General features: G+C 44.6%; 1 protein-coding gene and 1 long non-coding RNA gene across 2 annotated transcripts in view; one reads left to right on the top strand and one right to left on the bottom strand.

Moving 5' to 3' along the window:
- LOC146207871 (monocarboxylate transporter 10-like) overlaps positions 1 to 5,809 on the bottom strand; it is a 123,549-nt gene extending 117,740 nt beyond the window's left edge. The window contains exon 1 of the mRNA XM_084587177.1: positions 5,161 to 5,809. Coding sequence (XP_084443303.1) covers positions 5,161 to 5,809 — 649 coding nt within the window. The remainder of the gene's footprint in view (positions 1 to 5,160) is intronic.
- LOC146207872 (uncharacterized) lies at positions 2,031 to 3,375 on the top strand. Its single transcript, XR_014704444.1, has 2 exons — positions 2,031 to 2,762; positions 3,251 to 3,375. It is a non-coding gene; the product is annotated as an uncharacterized LOC146207872 (long non-coding RNA).
- Positions 5,810 to 19,797: the final 13,988 nt, after the last annotated feature.

Genomic DNA, 19,797 nt, shown 5'->3' with positions numbered 1-19,797 from the left:
TAAACAGCACGTGAAAAAAGTACGCTTCAGAGCTCTATTCTAGAAAACGTACTACATTTTTTCGCATGTTATTTCGATAACGACGCATACATTTCGTGCGACAAGTGCGGCTAAGAACAAAAATGACGATTCCCCGAGATGTTTCAGAGCGAAAATATGCGTTTTATTCACGCCAGGTATGGCGATGAGTACTCGGATCTGAAACCACGCACTTCAAATCACATTCCTTTGAAAATTGCATTCTTACTCAATATGGGGCATGGAAAAAGTACTGTTAGCACGCCTTTACATTGATTTCTTTCTGTAAAGCACTCAATTTAGTTCTCTGAAATAAAAGAACGTCGACTGCACAACGATGAAAGGACCTTGTACATCTTGTGTTTTCGTTGCTAGCAATTCATTTATGTCATGATTTCTCGTTATGGAGCAGAAGTAGGGGTACATCTGTACGCATGTTCCTCTTTTTAACCAGGGTAATTCATTTTACCTCTACAATGTACCACGCATATGCGGTGCTTCTTCAGGAGCGAAAAATGGCTTAATTCCGTAGTCAAAGAGCGCGCCATATGCAGGCACACAACCTGTACGGACATTGTGTACACTAAAGCAATGAAAGAAAGGAGGCAGCATATATTTGGAAGAAAAGTGTTCATTTCTTTTTCCAAGTAGCGACATTGCGAAACCAATAACAAAAGGAATTGTCAGTGCCTCTCCGTCTCCCTTTCAATGAGATGTCCAGCGACATTTCAGAGCTTTTTTCTTTCTTTTTCTTACTTAGTGTCACTCCGCATGCTGTCGGGTTCTTTTTATTAAGGAACGAAACCCGTTTAAATCTGAAAGCAACATTGTTTCAGAGCAGAACAGTATAGTAATAGAGTTAAAACTGTATGACGCTGTTCATGCAAGAAATAAATTGCCATGCGAATCCGTAGGGAGTCTTGGAGAATCACACCTTGTATCTAATGAAAATAACTCCCTTACAAAAATGAGTTTTGAAACTCTATTGTTGGACTATTGACCGCCTTTTGAATTTATTGAATTTCGATAGACATTCAACCCCAGCTGAGTGCAATCTTTACAGGGCCCACAGAATTTTCATTGTGTTCTACCCAATAGACTTTTTGTGCTATTTTTTCTATGTGCTTTTTGTTGTCAGTTTTCAACGTTCACGAACAATTAGCGTGTACTGTTCAAGCTGACCCATGTTTTTAAGTAGTTTTAGGCACAAATGATAAGAACATGATGTGACAATTTCGTTATGAATTTTTGGTCTCACTTGTAATCAACTATTGGCCACATTCTGCAAAGGGAAATATAAGAGCAGCATGCAGTTGCGTGCTCGTTCATGTTATATAAAAGTACATATTAACGGTGCACACTTAGCTCAAGCTTCGCAACACAGTGAAAATATGCCCTAAAAACTTCATGATGGCAAAGCCTCCACTAATAATGCAAATACATCGTTGAATGTCAGTCAGAATCCGTAATGAATCAGCTTCTGTATGTCGCAGAAGGTAACTTTAGTGGTAGGACATATTTTATATTTATCATAAAACAAGTTCAGTGAGTCATCATACTAACAAACAGGATCCTAGATTGAACCTACCATGTAGGGCAGGACAAAGCTTTTTTAAACCAGTTGCAAAGTTCACTATATATATGCTTCAGGGTCTGACATTCTGCCCAAGCCTAGGTATTTTTGCCCGTAGCTTTTGCCGCAAAATGAGGTGCAGTCTGTATTGGAATCCTGTATGTCTTTGGAGAATTTAACTGTTATTTTTTTCTTTTCCTTCCTTTCTTAAAGTGGACACCATGCTAAAATGAAGTCACTTTAAACATTGAGGGGTTCTAATAATGACGGATTGATCCCACGCATACTATAGAGTTAACACGCATAGCAAAAACATTCGCGTATGAAATAAAAAGAAAAAAAAATAGGATTACACGCGTCTTCTATCCGCGACTCGTCTTTTCAAAGAAGCATTCGGCCACTGCCTTGCTACTGTCCACACCCATCTTTCCCCCGTGCCGCGAACGGCGCCAGCATGTCCGGAGGGTCGAGAGTTACTTCCTGTCGGCTGGGGGGAAAAAGGGGGAGGGGGGGAGGGGTTGCTCCCTCTGGGTCTCTGCTCTCTGCCTTCTCCGTGGTTTGTCTTCACGGAGATGACCTTGGCTGCAGCATAGCTCGCGCAGCGGGGGCGGCGGCTCCCCCTTTTCACCGAAGCTGTTCTTCCGCGCCCTGTTTTCTTTGCACGCGGACGCGGGTACGCTGAGTGCGGCGATGTGCCAGTTCAGTTGGCGTTTTCCCGCCACCGTGGTCGCATCTTGCACTGTGAGCGAAGCACCGTATGTAGGTTTTTCGCTGGTGATTATCACGAAGATCGTTTTGTTCAAATTTGAGCGCGAACGTACGCATTTAAGTCTTCGGAGGAATCCGCTCTTGGGTGGCAGCTTCTGCGCAAGGAGGACGTGTTTAAGAAGTTCAACAGTCGCAGGCGTTTTGGATTCTGGGCGAAAAGCCGGCACGGGCGGAGGGAGCGTCTGCACTTTGGTGAGAGTTTTACTTTTTCCTATTCGTGTTTGTGCCAGTCTTGTACAGTGTGTGCTACAAGGGGAAGCGAGCATGTAAATATTTCTAGCAGGCAAGCCAGCCTCGTCGGAAAAAAAGGAGGGAGAGAGAGAGAACCAGGCTTGTCTCTAACGCGGACGCTGGGGCCGATGGAACGCCAGTTGGGATGGCGACATTTTCTTTCTTTTACAAGGTGACCGTTTTTGACGGATTGTTCGGCACAGTGCTGTACTCTTTCGATACGCTACTCGCGCTGAGACGGACACATTATCGAGATCATAATATGCCTCTGTCACACATTGTGGATTATTGAATCTGTGCAGCTCCACCATTTTTGCAGTGTTTGTTTTTGTTTCCACTCATTTTGGTGCCTATAGTTGGTAATTCTGCTTCAAGTTTTCTGGGTAGTAATGCTTGTGACTTGCACTTTGCTATTTATATTCACAATAGGATCTTTGACGGCAGCATATATTGTTTATCAGGGAGAAATGAACGATGTGGCAGTGCTGCCGAGCTGTGGAAGCGGCGGTCGATGCCGTCTAAGCAGTGAAAGACAGTGACAACTCATTTTAGACAAGAAATTTCTTGAGCTATGACGTGGAGCAGCGCACAAATGCCTTTCCTCTATTTTTAAGTTAGTATATACCGCAACTTAATTATGATTTATATTGTTTATTTCAGCATCACATGCGAGGAGTTCCCGGACGTATCAGCGTTTTACGCAAAGAATAGCCTGGCGTCATACCTTGCATATGAATTGAAATAAAGCAAATAAACAGCCCAGCTCATGTTATGGGTTCACCAAAGATGCATATTTTTTCTTTCTCATTAACGCGCATTTTTTATTCTGTGTTCCCTTTCCGCTGCGGATTAACAGAAAATGCTGCGTGATCAACGGTTAGCCGGGAGCAGGCACGAGGTGGTTTACATTAATGCAAAAGTAGAACAGCACATATCCTTGCTGCGGTCAGTCAACACATTCTATGTTCTGCTCGATCAATCAACAATTTAGTCAGTTTAGTGTAGGTTAATGAGTGAGTAAGTATAATGGGGCTTAAAAGATCAAGATCTGTTTTGTTCTTTTATGCCTCACTATGCTTATCATTAACCAGCACTGATCAGACAGGATTGTTGATTGGTCGGGCAGAACATAGAATGTGGTGACTTATCGCAGCTAGGAGATGTACTGTACTACTTTTGCATTAATGAAAATCACCCCGTGTCTGCTCCTGGCAAACCGATGGTCGTGTACTATTTTCTGTTGTTCAGGAGTGGAAAGGTAGCAGAAAATCAAAAAGCGTCACTTGCAGAGTTTCTGAAGCATTTGAGCCTGAAATCAACAGAATTTCAGTTGCGCGAATTCCAAAAGCGCTCTTAAGAAACACATGGGCCACTATTTCATAAGCGCTCAACAAGAGGTCAACACTGCATCATCCAAGATGTTGCCGATTATCAACAGACTTTCAACAGCGTGTATTGACACAACGCTTTCGAATTTCTATAGAAACCCTACATGCATTTTTGTAAGGGCTACCATATTCAGGTGAAAATTTGATCACAAAGCATCCAGAAAACACACTCTTATGAACACTTAAAAAGGTTGTAGATGGCAGACGAGTATAAATGGCTGTCTTGTGTCTCCTTCCCATATTAGGCGTCGGTATCTGGTGCTGGTGTTCACGGTATTTAATTGGCGTTGAAAACTGCCATTATTTCCATCACTATTACGTTGCCTGTCGAAGCTGTGTTCACCACAGCCCAGCACTTCCTATTATACTGGAAATTAGTGGGTCACGCGTAGAGGGTTCTCGTTACTTTCTCGTCATGCAAAGCATTTGTTGTCAACAATCAGCTTGAGTTAGAATGATTTCTTCAATATTGGGACTGAAAAAATGTTTCATGAAATCTTCGGCCTTTATTCTTTTTAGACGCACAAACACTCAATGCTCCCGAAATGAAACACAGGTGGCGTCCCAGTAGTAATAATCGACATGCTTTAACTGGATAAAATTACGCGCTCTGCACTTTTATGCCAGCCTTTGCAAACGACCACAGAGCACGTCTTTCATTCACTCAGCTCGGTATCTTTCGACAGGGAGTTCATATCTCTGCCGGAGGTCAACATGCCGTGCGGCTGTGACTCGACCCAGAGTCCCAGGAGAGCTCCGATAGGAGATGCGCTTGAAGCTCCATTTTTATCTCTTTTTGACTGCTTCACAGACTTCCTCATAAATATAGATCAAATAGAATGATGTCATAGCAACGGTCAGGGCACCACATCGTTCTAGATTCACTCAATATACTTACATGTTCATGAGCAGAGTACCTTATTCAGTCTCATAATGGTTTTAGCTGCTCAAATGTGCTCAGAAAATATCATTTCATTGATCGCACACCGTTGACAACTTGTCTGGAGCGATGCGGCCAAACACTTGGGCGCAGGTTTTACAGCTAAAGAGCATTTATTTTTGCCCGTTGGGAGGCAACATAGCACCCACCTATGAATAGTATAGTGTAGGAAAACAAGAGAAGGGCAAGTAGGGATGCTTTGCGTGCAGGTGAGCAATACAATTGTGCGCGTGAATTCCTACCTTCGTGCAGTGTGTAAGCATCGTCGTCGCCGTGGAACTGCTGTCTGATGACGATCAGGAGCAGCCCGTAGGCTCCTTGCACCCCATGAGTGAGCATATGCACCAGGAGCGCGCAAGCGCACACGACCCATCCCCAGCCTCCTTCCGGATAGTAGTGCTGCCGGATGGTCGACACACTGGGCTTCTCCAGTGCGGCCTTGGACACGCCGGGAACTTCATTTCCTTCCTTGGCCTCGCGGCGAATGGCGTCGAGTACGCACGAGACACTGGGCGACCGACGCACTGCCTCGTTGTTCTGGATTCCCTGGCTGATGTAGTACGGACTTCTAGGGTCCGTGGACACCGCTGACTTGGAGCGGTACTGCCGCGGCCGCGGACATCGCAGCACAGCCGCGGCCACTGCGCCGCAGGTGTTGCCATCGTTGTTGCCTTCGGTCGAGTGTCCTGTCGATGCGTCCGCCCCGGAGATGTGTTCATCGTCAGCTGCTGCTCCTTCGGCAATCCGGATGACTTTGGATGTAACCTTTGCTGTAGCGGCACTGGCTTTGGACGTAGATGGGCCAGGGTTATTGTTTTCAAGGCACGCGGTCGACGTGGACGGCTGCGGCCACAGTTCTTCCGGTAGGTTGTCCGGACGCGCTATGGGCATGCTGCGGCGTGACGGCCCGCATGGTACAGGCTGGGCCGGAGGCGGCAGCAGCGGCAACAGCGGCTAGCGGACAGTGCAGACAGGTTGAGACAAAGGAAGTGGACGTCGCAAACGTCTTACACGGCGCCCTGAGAGCTCGCTTCTATATTTCTAAACGTCTGAGGTTTGCCCACCTGTTACAGTATAAACAGACTGGAGGAGGAGGCGCGTAAACGCTGCAGAAACGCAGAGAGAACCATGCATATCAACAATTTGCTCAGTATTTCCAGTCAAGCAAGATGAAATGGCTAGCGTAGCACGGTGGATGTTTCCCGCTTGTACTTAGTGCTTTGCTCAGACACAAAGCGTGGATCTTGCGTCATTATGTCACGTACGCAGTACAGGCCTCGCGTTGTGGTCAACAGCTTGTCACTTCCGCAGTGCACGCGCACGAAGAGATCGCGATGGTTGCACCGCAGTAATTACGACGCTAGTAGTCAGCGCGGGCGCTAATGGAAGTTGCCTCTTGTTGCACTCACACGGAAGGCAGTCCAAAGTGATACGGCATTGCGCGATTCTTGGTGTGCGAATAGGGGCGCGCACAGGTACACACGACACATTGTCAAGGAGTTGTGCAGGCACGGCGGCTCACATGAGGCAGTAATATGAACACTCCGGTTATCGCTCGTTGTGTTGTAAACACACGCGCACACTAAGGTAGGCAGCAGCAGTAGCAGAAGCACAAGTGCTCGAATCCGCCGGGCGCGGCCAGCTGCTTATGGGAGAGGCGCCAGCGGCGGGCCCCGATCTCACCGCGTTTCGAAGTAGCGCACGCGGTCGCTGATCACCTGGCGGCGGCTTGATAGAGAGAGCGAGTCGGAGAAATAACAAGCACTGGCGACGTTGCTGGACGGCCGAGGCACCCCCAGCGGTCGACGTTGGTGGCGGTGGCGGCAGCAGCGTCGGGAGTAGCGGCCTCCGCGGCTTCACCGTCGAGAGCCGACTGAATCGAAGCTCGCGCGCTCGCTCCTCCCCGGGCGCGCGTAAAAAGAGGGGGGTTTGTTGGGGGTGCGTGCGTAAGCGGCGGCGTGCTTCGCATGCGTAGGTTTAGGGCACTCTTCTCCTCTTCCTCCTCTCCGGCGGCTTCTCCAGCTGCTCATCTGACTCCGTTTCCTCCTTCCTCCTCCGTCCCTGGCGCCGTCGCTCGTGCAGCGGCGAACGCACATGTGGAGGATGCTCTGGACGGCTGCTGAAGCGACCATCTCTCAGCCAGGAAGCGTTATTTGGAGGTAATTAGCAACGTTGAGACGCGATGGCAGTTGCGTTGAAGGAAAAACGAGCATCTCCTAACCATGTTCTGTTCTGTAAGGAATCCTTTAGGTGAGTGCTCTTTGCGTACTGTCACATTGAAATTCAGCAAGTTCCAGTGTTGCAGTTAAAAATGGTACAGGAAGCCTTTAGAATGAATTGTTTTCTATATGTTCCGTCAATGAACACTTCAAAGGAAAGACATATTGGGTTTAGTGCGAAATTGGAGTTAATTTAAAGTTTTAAGAACAGCGTTTTTTGATCGTCCCCGTTTAAACGTAGATTTCCAGACTGATTAAGCGTTGATCTCAAAAACGATGAACTGTACAGTCATGCTCAAAAGTGTATGGTACGCGACTGGGGAAAATAGTCTGCAAGCGGTTAAGCCAGCAAGTTATAAACCATGGAAGCAAGGGCAGGTGCGTGCTTCTTCATTTAGGTCGGGCAGCTGCTGGAAAGGATAGCAAGGCAACGAAAATGTTTTTTTATAACTTCTAATTTTTTCAGGCCATTGTACATATTTAATGCGCGAGATTTTATTGTTCGCCACAGAATGGAAACAGTATTTTAATAAAATATTAGGAATAGTATGTAACCTCTCCCAATTACCAAGTCATGAATTATTTATTGGTTCAGATACTACCATTTAGATGACATGTTTGAGACCGGAGCAGTAACACGAACGCTTGGCGTATACAGATTAACGTTATTAACAACCTACCCCTAGTATCTGCAGCAACAGTAAACAAGAAATGGTGAGCTAATCAGAGTAGAAGCCACCGCTAAGGTTGGTTAACCAGCCTGAGAAATCTGGACGCCTTAATGCAAGACACCAACCAATCTCAGTATTTAGGTGGCCGTATCCTGGAGGAATCGATGCTTTTGCTGCATCCTAATGATATATCTGCTGCTACGTATTGAAATGTAAGAGCTTCTCTAAGCGCCGTCGACCGCATGCTGCGCGGATAGGCAATTTTTCTCTGAGCAGGTTTTGCTTAGTACTGCTTTTATTATAATCTTGCTGTGCTGTGCCAGAAGAAAACAGCCGTCGAAATAAATATAGCGCAAGAAAAGGAACAATGTTCATTAATGTACTCTAAGAGGAAAAAAAAAGCAATATTTACCTTCCGGTAGATTGCTTGATTAGTACGGCGGAGGTCCCAGAGGCTAGCAATTATAAATATTTATGAGTGGCAATGAACTTCCAATTACTTTAGGATGACATCATGTGACGTTAATTATTTTGTCTACGTAAGCTGAGACGAGATAAATAATCTACTCGCAATAATATTCTTGGTGTATGGTACGAAGTTAGAGGAATAGCCGGAAGCGTCAAGTTTAATAGAATACTATATTTCACTCCTAGACCTAACTACCCTGTAACCGCTTGGGAGCCTCGTACGCGGAAAAATACGAAACAGATAAAACAATCGAGTTGTGCTATACCCATTATTTAGATGCTTATAGTTGCAATAAAAGGACTGACACCACATCAGCCCTAGGCAATAATAAAACATAACTACTTTGTGTAGAACAAAGCTTCCTCCAATAAAATACCTACATCATCTCAAACAAGAAAAATAATAGATTATTATTAAACATAAGCCTAATTAGGAATTTTTTAGTTCTCATATTTTTGTATAGGTGTATGTCATAAAATTCTAACTTTGCGCCACGTTTAAAGGGTTATCCTATAGAGAAATAGAGAAAAAGTTATCCTATAGAGAAATTCTCAAAATTGATTTAGTGACTGTTTCGGTTTCTGACTTTTGCACTGAAGGTTACAGCCACTGCCGTGAATTATCCGTTTGAGTGCCCAAATCTCTCATTTCTTCCACGCGTTGTCAATTTTTGTCCCATTTTTACCAGGACGACGCCAGAAAAGCATTAGTGTGAAATCTATTAAAACTGGGAAGCTGCAGTTAACTTAGTTCATTTGCTGGTCTTCTTGGACAAAATGTGTGTCTGCATTATAGATTATAGAACTGGGCATGGTCTTACTGATTGGTTTCCGATTGAAAAAGGAGTGAGGCAAGGCTGCATACTGTCGCCCTGCCTATTTAACCTATATGCAGAGTGCATCATGAGGAAGGCCGGTCTGGACGAGTCTTCAGGTGGAGTGAAGATTGCTGGAAGACGTATCAACAACCTTAGATATGCGGATGATACCACTTTAATGGCAGAAAGTGAAGCGGAACTCAAGAGACTTCTGATGCGCGTAAAGAAGAGAGTGAGAAGTTTGGACTTAAACTGAACATTAAAAAGACAAAGATCATGGCGTCTTGCCCTATAAAGTCCTGGAGCATCAAGGGACAAGAAGTGGAAGCTGTGACAGATTTTCTCTTCTTGGGCTCCAAGATTACCCCGGAAGGAGACTGCAGCCATGAAATTAGGAGACGCCTGCTTCTGGGAAAGAGAGCCATGGTTAGCCTTGACCGCCTAGTAAAGAGCGGAGACATTAGTCTGTCAACCAAGATCTGTATAACTCGTGCTATGGTCTTTCCAGTTGTGATGTATGGATGCGAGAGTTGGACTGTGAAGAAGGCTGACCGCCGAAGAATTGACGCGTTTGAATTGTAGTGCTGGCGGAGACTCTTGAGAGTTCCTTGGACTGCCAGAAGATCAAATCAGTCGATATTGTCGACCATAAACCCTGACTGCTCATTGGAGGGTCAAACTCTAAAGTTAAAGCTCAGATACTTTGGTCATCTGATGAGAAGAGAGGAGTCGCTGGAGAAAGATTTGATGTTGGGAAAGGTTGAGAGTCGCCAAAGAAGGGGTAGGCAGCGAACGCGATGGTTAGATGGCATCCTCGAGGCACTGCAGATGAAGTTATGCGATGTTAGGAAGCTAGTGAGAGACCGGAAAGCGTGGCGTGACATGGTCTATAGGGTCACGAAGAGTCTGACACGACTGAACGACTGAACTGAACTGATTATAGATTAAATATAAAAATAAAGCACCAATAAAGCACATTTTCTTGGATGAACCTTCGAGAGTTTCTTTTATTAAAATTGCTCGCTTTAACCGTTGCTGAGAGGAACTGTGTGTCCACCTTGTTTATTAAAATATCATGAATGCATTCACTATCCATCTTTAAGATCACTTCATATAATCATTCAAGGAGTCTCGGCAATGACGCTACAGCATGTCAGGTTAATACTGTGCGCCGTTCTATCTAATAACAGAACTGCTGTTGGTTCAAGCTGCGATCTTACTAGCGCAAATTTGCGTTTCTCCAGATATATTCGTGCACTTAGTCTGAAATACGTGTTAGTTCTATATTTAAGAATGTAGCTGAAATAGCAACCCAACATTGCACTACAATATAAAGGACTGAAAATTTATTACTTGTGCAGTGATTGGGCTCCAGGGCCTTGCAACGTGTGTTAAGCTTGGCACTCACTTGGTGAAATTACTGCCGTTTTAAAATGATAGCGTTAAGTCTCTCTTCTCAAGAAAAGAAGCTGTCGGCGTTGACAGCGTTGGAAGCGAGAAGTTATGGGCATCGCTCTGGCATGTGGCAAGGCTGGCACTAATTGGTCGGTGACTTGGGTGACGTCACGAGATTACATGACATGGCAGGAGCTGCCAACTCGGGCTTCATCTTTGAGATTGGAGTAGGACATGGAAATTGGACTTTCAAGGACCATTGGGTGATTAGTGCGTCTCGCTATTCTTCGGTCATGCAGGAATGTCCGCACATCTAGGTTACAGGACGGCTTTTGCAGCAAGGTTCATTCGGTAAGACTACTTGTTTTATTCAGGTATCACTGATCTGAAGACAAAAACCAATCTTCCTTCCCTTGAATCATGTCTCAAAATAGCCCAACTGTGTCCTTTTCGCAAGTTTTACCACTCTGCACTTGGAAACTGTGCCATCATGCCTTGTCCCCGCGTATCCTAACGACTGAATCACAGTCAAGTTCTAACAATGTATCACGATCTAGCCCGGCAACAAGTTTTATTGAATCACAGTAAAGTAGTATACCCACCACCTGCAAATACCATTGCACATCTAAATGCTTTTTTTCGCCCAGATAGAAAAGGACTGGAATCGTCTTCTTGCCGACGTAGTTCATCACGCTCATCCAGCACACTTCAAAGCATTCATTGAAAGACTCATCAAAGAACTGTAACAGTCCGCCCTCATCTAATACCTCAACAGGGGCATTTCATGCATTTGAGGAAGTAATTATTTAGTTAGTTAGTTGGTTAGTTAATACATTAATCAGTCAATAAATGAATAAATATCCGTATATAATGAACTTTCACTCGGCGGCTTGCGATTGTATGCTGACATCTGCGAGGTAACAGACGCACAAATTAAGGGATTAGTGATTAAGTGGGTGATAGCCTAGCGCATATACACAAACTAGTATTACCAAGAAAAGACGCATACGGGAGCCATTAACGATACCGGCCATACACTTAAACCTTAAAGGCTCAGCTTAACTGTCTCCCTGACGTTTTAGAAAGCCCATTTGAATCGGTGTAGTTAGAGCAACAAAAATCCCCCCCCCCCCTATCCTGCATGAGTCTCGTTCATGATCACAGTATCAGGTTATTATATGATTTGATAAATAATGCGTTCCTTGCAGCCAACTTCTAGTGTGCCACGAAAATGACGGGGAATAGTAGACATGTCGTTCGTGTAACTTAACTGATATACTTTTTTTAGTCTTCTATTTAAAAATCTTGATTAGGGCACTTTACTCCAGTTAGGTTAAGCCTACTCGTAATCCACTCCAACTCGCGTGAAAATGTAAATTTATTGGACGTGAAGAGCCCAATACGCTCAAAGTATTACAGCTCGGCGTAGCAAAGCTGTACCAAGAAGTTACAGCAGGGCCGTAAGTTTTTGCGCTACAAAATGTAAATCTATCCCTCACAGAATGAACTGTGCTGTTCATAAATATCTTTTACTTTTGCTAGGATCAAGCTGTTATCAAAATGTAGAAGCGATCAGGTTATGATCTTGTTTATGATACAAGCATTTACATGACTACACTCCGATTCATGAGCTTCTTACCGGACTCTGCGCAAGTTAGGGCGACTTGGGAGAATCTGGATAGCAAGTACAACATAACTTTTTTGTTATCACGGACTTACCCTGTGGTTAACAACCACCCAATAAAACAATCGTGTAAAACGCTTCATCCTGATCGGCTCAGGTCGGCCTTACTTTTCGTAGTCCTTCAAACAGGTTGTGAATTGAAGTGTAGTAAAACGAACAGCTTTCTTGGAACAACGCATAATTATATCATTTTATATCTGGTTGGAGCTTCCGTAATCATGTGCTTTAGGGAATACACTATCTGGCCAGCTGATAAGCAATTCTGGAAATTCAAACAGCAAGGGTAGAAAATGAGTGCAAGATGGAGGCCAAACATCCGTTTGAAATTATTATTGAGGTCCGTTTACGTATTCATCTACTTTCCATTTCATTTGGTCGTACGGCAGCATCATACGAAAGCAACAAGTGGCGAGTCGCAGCAATGATAAGATAGTTGGTCCCGCTGTCGGCGATGGCCATATCGTCCCTCGACGCAAGCACCGGTTTACTGCTGGCGGTGCCATGTAGTCAGTACTGAGGTGCCTTCCCGCGGACGTTTAAAAGCCGAAGGCTTCGTTAACCTAGAACAGCGGCCAATGCGAGAACCTCAAGCGAAGAGTGATATTTCAGAACACCGTTCCTGCATGGAGAGGGCGGAAGTGCAAATAGCAGCTACATATTTATTGAAAGGTTCCAGGCGTAACCAGGCCTCCTGCGCAGTTGCAGCCGCCATCGACTCGGGCACTCGTCACCGCGTTAACGAAAGAAATAATGTGAAAGAGTGAAGGCAATAATTTTCGGCCCGATAGGCTTGCAGAAAGAGCTGGCAAGAGTTTCTAGAGCATATATATTGAACCTTTTTGCATCGACATTAATACACTTACCACAGCTGGGTTCTACTGGGCACCCCGTAGTATTGGCAGTAATCCGGAAGAAATCGGGCTAAGTGGTGCAATTAAAGAACTGTAACACAGGCTGCTCACGTCTGTGTTCACGTCTTTTCGTATCACTTAGCGCGATTCCTTCAGTTTGATATACCAACTAGCCCCAGCCCTTGCCTTGATCACAGTAAGGCCTCGGCCAAACAGGTGTATTGTGACATTCTGAGAGCTCACGTTTCGAAGTAAGATGGCGAACACATCTTCAACGTCATTGCAGAAAGGACCACTGCTAGCTCATCGCATTCACAAGAGAAATCGTAGGCCCACTGCAGTGAAAAAAGAGGTCGTTTATTCATTTTTCCGATGAAAAGTGCGGAAGTACAGATTCGCTAACGCTGCACAAGAGAGATCTGCAGTTTGCGTTACGGGAAGTTACTTCAGTCAGCATTTTCCTTCAACGACCAAATCTAAGGTAACAGATGCGGCATCTTTGTTTTTGTTGCTTTAGTTAGCATTTTCAGCCCTGCTCTTCTTTTATTCTCCCATAAGCCGACTAAGCATGTCTCTGCCGTTTGTCGTTCCTATTGATCTACGGGGCGTGCTTTTGTCAACAAGACTTTCAGACATTTGTGCAGCATTCTTCTCTTGTGCCTTGTATTCCCAGTATATTTCTGCAGTGACTTCCAAAAGACGTTATACACTATGGCTGCGCTTAGTCTTTGCGCAGTTGTAATTCTGTGTCTGTGGTGCCGTGTTAGTGCTTCTATGTCTCCATTCACTGTTCCAGTTGTGCAGCCATAACCTCTGTCCTCATGAAACAAGTATCCCCAAGAACGTTCTAGTGCCAAAACACTGTCCTAAAAGTTGAAGTGACTTGACTGAACATATATGAATAGGAGCAGGTAATGCATCCTCCATTTTCTTCATGACTTGCTAGTTGGTACAATTTTCTTAAAGTCCGTAGCATATGACGACCCGGCATAAGGCATCAACAACTTGCAATAAATTACTCACGTAACACTCGAGGCTAGCGGGGAGGCTGTCTTTCCGCCTCCCAGAAGGCCCAACTCGCTCGGAGCACATTTGGCCTGAACCGCTACGGGGCACACAAAGAAATATCGACACCGTGGGTGGCGTCCTGTTGGAACGTAAAGGCAATTTCATGCTCCTCACTTTGCTTTTGTTGTGTAAGGCTTGTCATAAACGAGCGGTTACCAAGCACGCCGCACGTATACATCTTGTTGTTTTTCGTTCGAATGCCTAACTCTTAGCAGTTGAATAATCGAACAACATTCTGGTTGGCTTCCGCGTTACGCACACAGTGAGTTAAAACGAAAAACAAAAGGGAATAAAAAAAAGTATTCATTGCTTAAGCCTTGTTTTCTTCTTCGGCTTCGGGCCGTTTCTTTTTTTCTTCGCCAGAGACGTAAATGTATACCTTTTCAAAAGCGGTGCTAACCTCCGACACGTTTCTGGCCCGAGGTAATTAACGAGGTCTTTTTCTGACTGGCAAGCACATGTTTTTACTCTATTTTGGTGGGTTTTTACTTTATATGTCTAGTGTTGCGGCATTCGGAAGTCGTGAGTCACGAAGAGCCGTTTGCACCTGCAAATTAAACTTTAGCGACGGGTGTTTCGACGCTTTTCACGCCGCTTTAGCGCCTGGCCGGTGCGTGCGTCTAATGCGCGGTACACGCTTGTCTGAAGCCATTCATTTGTCATCGTCAGCTCTTTCACACCTACCGCACACTTTGTAAATATGTATTTTTTCATTTCTCCATGAGCAGCCGAAACGAGGGGATATTAATTACCTCCTAGTAAAGTTGACGGTGCTAGTTAAAATTTTCGAAAGTAGTGCGACGAAAAATGAACGTGCCTGTAAAATGAGGCGCAAGTTTGACTAACAAGTTCGAACCTGTAACTGCATCCGCTTGCGCGGTTGAATGCAGCAGTATGTTTCGCTGCATTGGCAACAAAAAACCTGTGTTATAGAAAACTTCCATGATAAGTATAACTATGTGGTTTGCTTAATGCGTAAAACAATGCTTGCGTATGGCCCCTTGCGTGTTCAAATTCATGAGCTATTTTCTACCGGCATATTTTGGGCAGAAACAATAAAAAAAAATGCTCCTGTTGGATGGTATACAGTATGGTCCAATTTTAAAGGGAAGATGAGAATGGGTGGCTTCAGCGCTTTGCAAAGCTCTCCCGCGAAGGCCGGTAAAAACAAAATGGCAAAAAAATGCATGCGCAGTATAAACACCGCTGGCTGCTCTTCCCGAGCATTCACACTGTGACGCCCCCTCTCGGCAGTGGTCGGTGGCAGCGCTTTGTCAAGTGTGTAGGCCACGTGATCGTGCGTTTTATTTAACAGGGTACCGTATTGTACAAGCCGTCGGTCGCAGCCTAACCTAACGGTAATCTGCCGATCATTCGAGTACAGATAGAAAAGCAACAGAGGTTATTCAAGATTCGAGTGCTAAATAGGAAAGCTATTTAACAGAGCACGTTGTTGGGCTAGTCGGTCATACATACTTAAAAAAGGGAAATGCGCTAAAAAAGACACGGACGAGAAGAGGACATGGACGGGAAAGCTATAGGAAGGCTATAATTTATAAAAAATTAAGCTTATTCGTGCGAAGCCAGTAGAATACCCGGAAAAAGTTGCCTGATACCGCTGTATTTAAAGACCTCGTTCTAGATATTTCAGCGTCGGCGTTGTCGGCCTTCGTGTTGCGAGCGAAGAGTCACAGAAATGGCTCTGGCAAGTGGTAGCAGGTCTCCGGGACTGCCTCGATCAACTCCTATCCGTCCGCTCCAGGAGTACGCCCACCTTAACTCGCTGGCAGAATTAACTGCCCAAAGACCGACAAACAGAGCAAGAAAAGCTTCCCTTCGTCTTGAATTAGAGAATCAACCACCTCCATGGGACTACTACCACCTTACTTCTAATAAGCCTCTACTCACCAAGAAGTCGCAGCTCTCATCATCATTCCCAACAACGTCTTGCGCAACACATGATTACTGTATTATTTACACAGATGCAGCACCGTAACCCCAACAGGTGGTTCAGTTGCTTTTATAAGCCCAACCCACCCTCACCTGAACACCAGTCGAAGTTACCTTACCGACGCCAAATCAACTCTTGCATTCGAACTGCAAGCTATCTTAAACGCCATAGAAGCGTTACCTGCAGACCCTACGTTTCAACAAGTACTCATAATGACTCAGTCTAAAGAAGCCTTAAAACATTTAAAGAAAGTCCATGGCACTCTTAGGGTCGCACAGACTATACATGCTGCTTGTCACCGTTACCCAGTGACTATAACCATTCACTGGGTTCAAGACAACAAAAAATTGAATACCATAACAGCAGACGTGCTTCCTCATGCAGAAGATGTGTCACAACCTATTCATGATTCCTTTCCACCGGATCCACTCCTGACCCATTTGACATCATCAGCATCCCTCAGGCAGCGTACACGTGCTATAATTCCCCCGTGTACGTACCCCCTTCCCCCCAATCTAACAAGGGTGGAGGAGGTATCTCTGAGACGGCTGAGGGTCGGAGTGGCTCTTACGCCCGCCGTTCGACACCAGTGGCAAAGTACTACTATTCCAGTTCCCGACAAATGCCCACACTGCGAAGAACCGGCTTGCGACACCACTGTACGGCATCTAATATGGACATGCCCAGGAACTTCGCATATGCGCAACACCATTCTACAAAAAGCTGGACTTTCACCAAGTAATGACTCTCATTTCCACTTATGGACAACAAACAACATTTATGCACGCAGTTTGTGTGACTTCTTGCACATGGCTGCACTCCACACATTCCTGTGACGCTATACCACCACCTTTTATGCCGTGTGGCAAACTCAGCGCCATAAATAAATAAATAAATAAATAAATAAATAAATAAATAAATAAATAAATAAATAAATAAATAAATAAATAAATAAATAAATAAATAAATAAATAAATAAATAAATAATAAATAAGTGGTAGCAGGTGCACGGCTGGCATGGCCTGGCAGTGACTGGTTGTAGTGTTCCCCTGATGTCACATGACCATATGACATGGCCAATTTGGCACGAGCTGCCAACTCTGGCATCTCCTTTCAAATGGGAGGGACGAGATAAGAATTCGCCTTCTAGGATATTTGAATTCTGGGTCAAACACTCTATACCGCTAACCACGCAGGCACGTTCTTGCGGCCTTATATTTATGTCGGGGGCCTTTTAGATAAGGCTGTATGCTAAAGAGCAGGTGCAATATATTAGAGGAAAAAAGGTATTATTAATCGGGGGTGGAGCAAATTCGATGTAACCAAACAAGATTCCGAAAGTAGAGTTGACAAATCGGAGCCGCTAACACTTACATGTCATATCTTTGAAGGCAGAGCTTACGAACCCTCCAAACTTTGATGCTCAGTTATGGCACGGTGATGTATTGAAACTGCTGACAGGCGAGTAATAAACAGCTTTAATTTTAGAGGAAGTTATCTCGTGAAGTTGCACAAACCCGCATAAACGTCTCCTGAAAATCAAGGGGCCAATGACATGCCTTATTCGTTCATTCAAAGGCACTGCTGCACAGAGATGACAAAGAATGCTAACAAGAAAGATAAATTTTTGCTCGCGTCTTCTTTTAGCGATAGCTTTTACAAAAGCTCGTTCGGTCGGAAAGCCGTCGGGGGAGCCGGTACAGCGTGTTCGAAATAATCGGGGGCTGCGTAAAAAGATTTCGGGGCTGCCCCTGCTTGATAGCGGGAATGGCCAAAGGCACTTTGCACTACTACTTTCACTAACTGCATTGTCATTGTCATTCATACTATCATCCTCATCATGATCGCTATTGCTGCTGTCATCATTATCGTTACCACTGACTGCATCATCGTTGTCATCGCTACTATTATTCCTCACGTTAGATAATGAGAATGACGGCTTACTTCCCACGATCTCGGCGTAGCTCAGTGAATAAAAATAAAATAAAATAAAATAAAAAACCGGCGCGGACGAGTGCTTTGCGCGCTCGGTTGTGGATCCGTTTGCGATAGCGGTTCGAATCCCGGTAATATTTTTTTTTCCTAAATGTGAGTTCCCATGGACATTTTCGCAGGCCATGAGTCAAGAAAGATTTGGCCTTGAAAAATCTTATCATGATAATGCTTAATTTGGTTTTGATTTTGTGGGGTTTAATGTCCCAAAGCAACTAAGGCTATGAGAGACGCCGTTGTGGAGGACTCCGGAAATTTCGACCATCTCGGGTTCTTTAACCTGCACTGACATCGCACAGAACACGGGCGCCTTGCTTTTCGCCTCCTTCGAAAAGCGGCCTCTAGTGATTGATGATTGACTAATGTGTGATAGGCGATGACGTGAGATAATGAAACCATTGTAATTAGTTGATGAACTAAAGAAATGAAAGGAAATTTTTTTTAAAATTGGAAAAAGGGGATTCAAAGGTGTCAAAACGCTCAGAATAAAAAGCCAATGCTTGATGGCGCTATTTTATCAACTTCAGATTGTCTAATTGATCTATTAATTAGTTAAAATAACTGTAAAAACGAAAACGCGTTGAAATGTGTCAAACTGATCAGTATGAAACATCAATGTTCGTTGATGCTGAGGATCAGTGTATAAAAATTAGGAATTAATATAAAATAAAAGAAAAAAAAACAATGGAAAATAAAAACGTGGGAGGACGTCGTCCGCGTGGGAGAAATCCTATCGCATCATACCGATAACGAAGGAGCTCAAGTGTTCCCCTAATTTTTTGTTTCTGTTTTACTTTCGCTATAAAGAAACGCGACCTTCCAAGAAGGGTGACTGGGCCAGCTAAGAGAGGTTAAAACGTTTTTTTCTCATCATCGCGCATTGAAGCAATTGCCACTACGGTGTCCGGCACTCAGGCCGACGTATCTGAGCTGAGCATTAGAAAGCTGCTGTCAGTGAACAACGGCGGAGCGTAGTTGTATGTTTGTGTGTCAAAGGTGAATTATTCGTTCTCACAGCAGTGCTGCTCAGAGACGTGAAAACAACAATGACGTGTGCATCACCAATGGCCTCTGAAAAAAAAAAGGCTACTGTCTCTGGAGAATGAACGCAGTAGAGGGGAAACATATCGTCGTATATTTAGGACCCTTTTGTGCTGGCTGCCTTTCCAGAGTTATTATGCATCTGTCGCTTGGAATAACACGTGTTGAGTTTGGTTAAGCGTAAAATGCTTTTTTTGTAAACATTTGTCCTATACAACAGAAACAATGCATAGAGGTAGACATAAAAAGCATCATTTGCTATTTTATCACGGATTTTGTCTAATACGATCTTACAACAAAGCAGTGGGCACTGTAAAGGACAATCCCCTGCCACTTTTCAATCGTAAAAGGTTTTCTTTGACGACGGTGCCTTTTCGCTCGAGAAAAAGCGAAAAGTGGGAGCCATTCCCTGTTGCAAATGAGTTTGTGGCTTTAATTGTTGAGACTGGCGCGCAACGGCAGTCTGCGGTTTCTTTCGAATCGTGCGTGCAGTTGTAACGTTCGATTTGTACAACTACAGAAACTTATCGGCGTTCTGCATTCGCCTATATACGGATAAATGAATTTTGGCGGCTTAAAATTCACGTTAAAGAGCCACTTCGCTTCAATGCTAAGCGATTTTACAGGATAAGGTCACAAGCCTAACGTAGACGCAGATTTGGCCGAGCATGGCTCAATCGTCAGCACTGAGTGCGAACGCTCCCAACAGTAAATCGGCAGC

Source organism: Amblyomma maculatum, chromosome 1 (assembly GCF_055883805.1).
Source record: "Amblyomma maculatum isolate TAMU_Amacu chromosome 1, ASM5588380v1, whole genome shotgun sequence".
NCBI lineage: Eukaryota > Metazoa > Arthropoda > Arachnida > Ixodida > Ixodidae > Amblyomma > Amblyomma maculatum.
The sequence above is the reverse complement of the archived record's forward strand: the minus strand, read 5'-3'. Positions and strand labels throughout refer to the sequence as shown.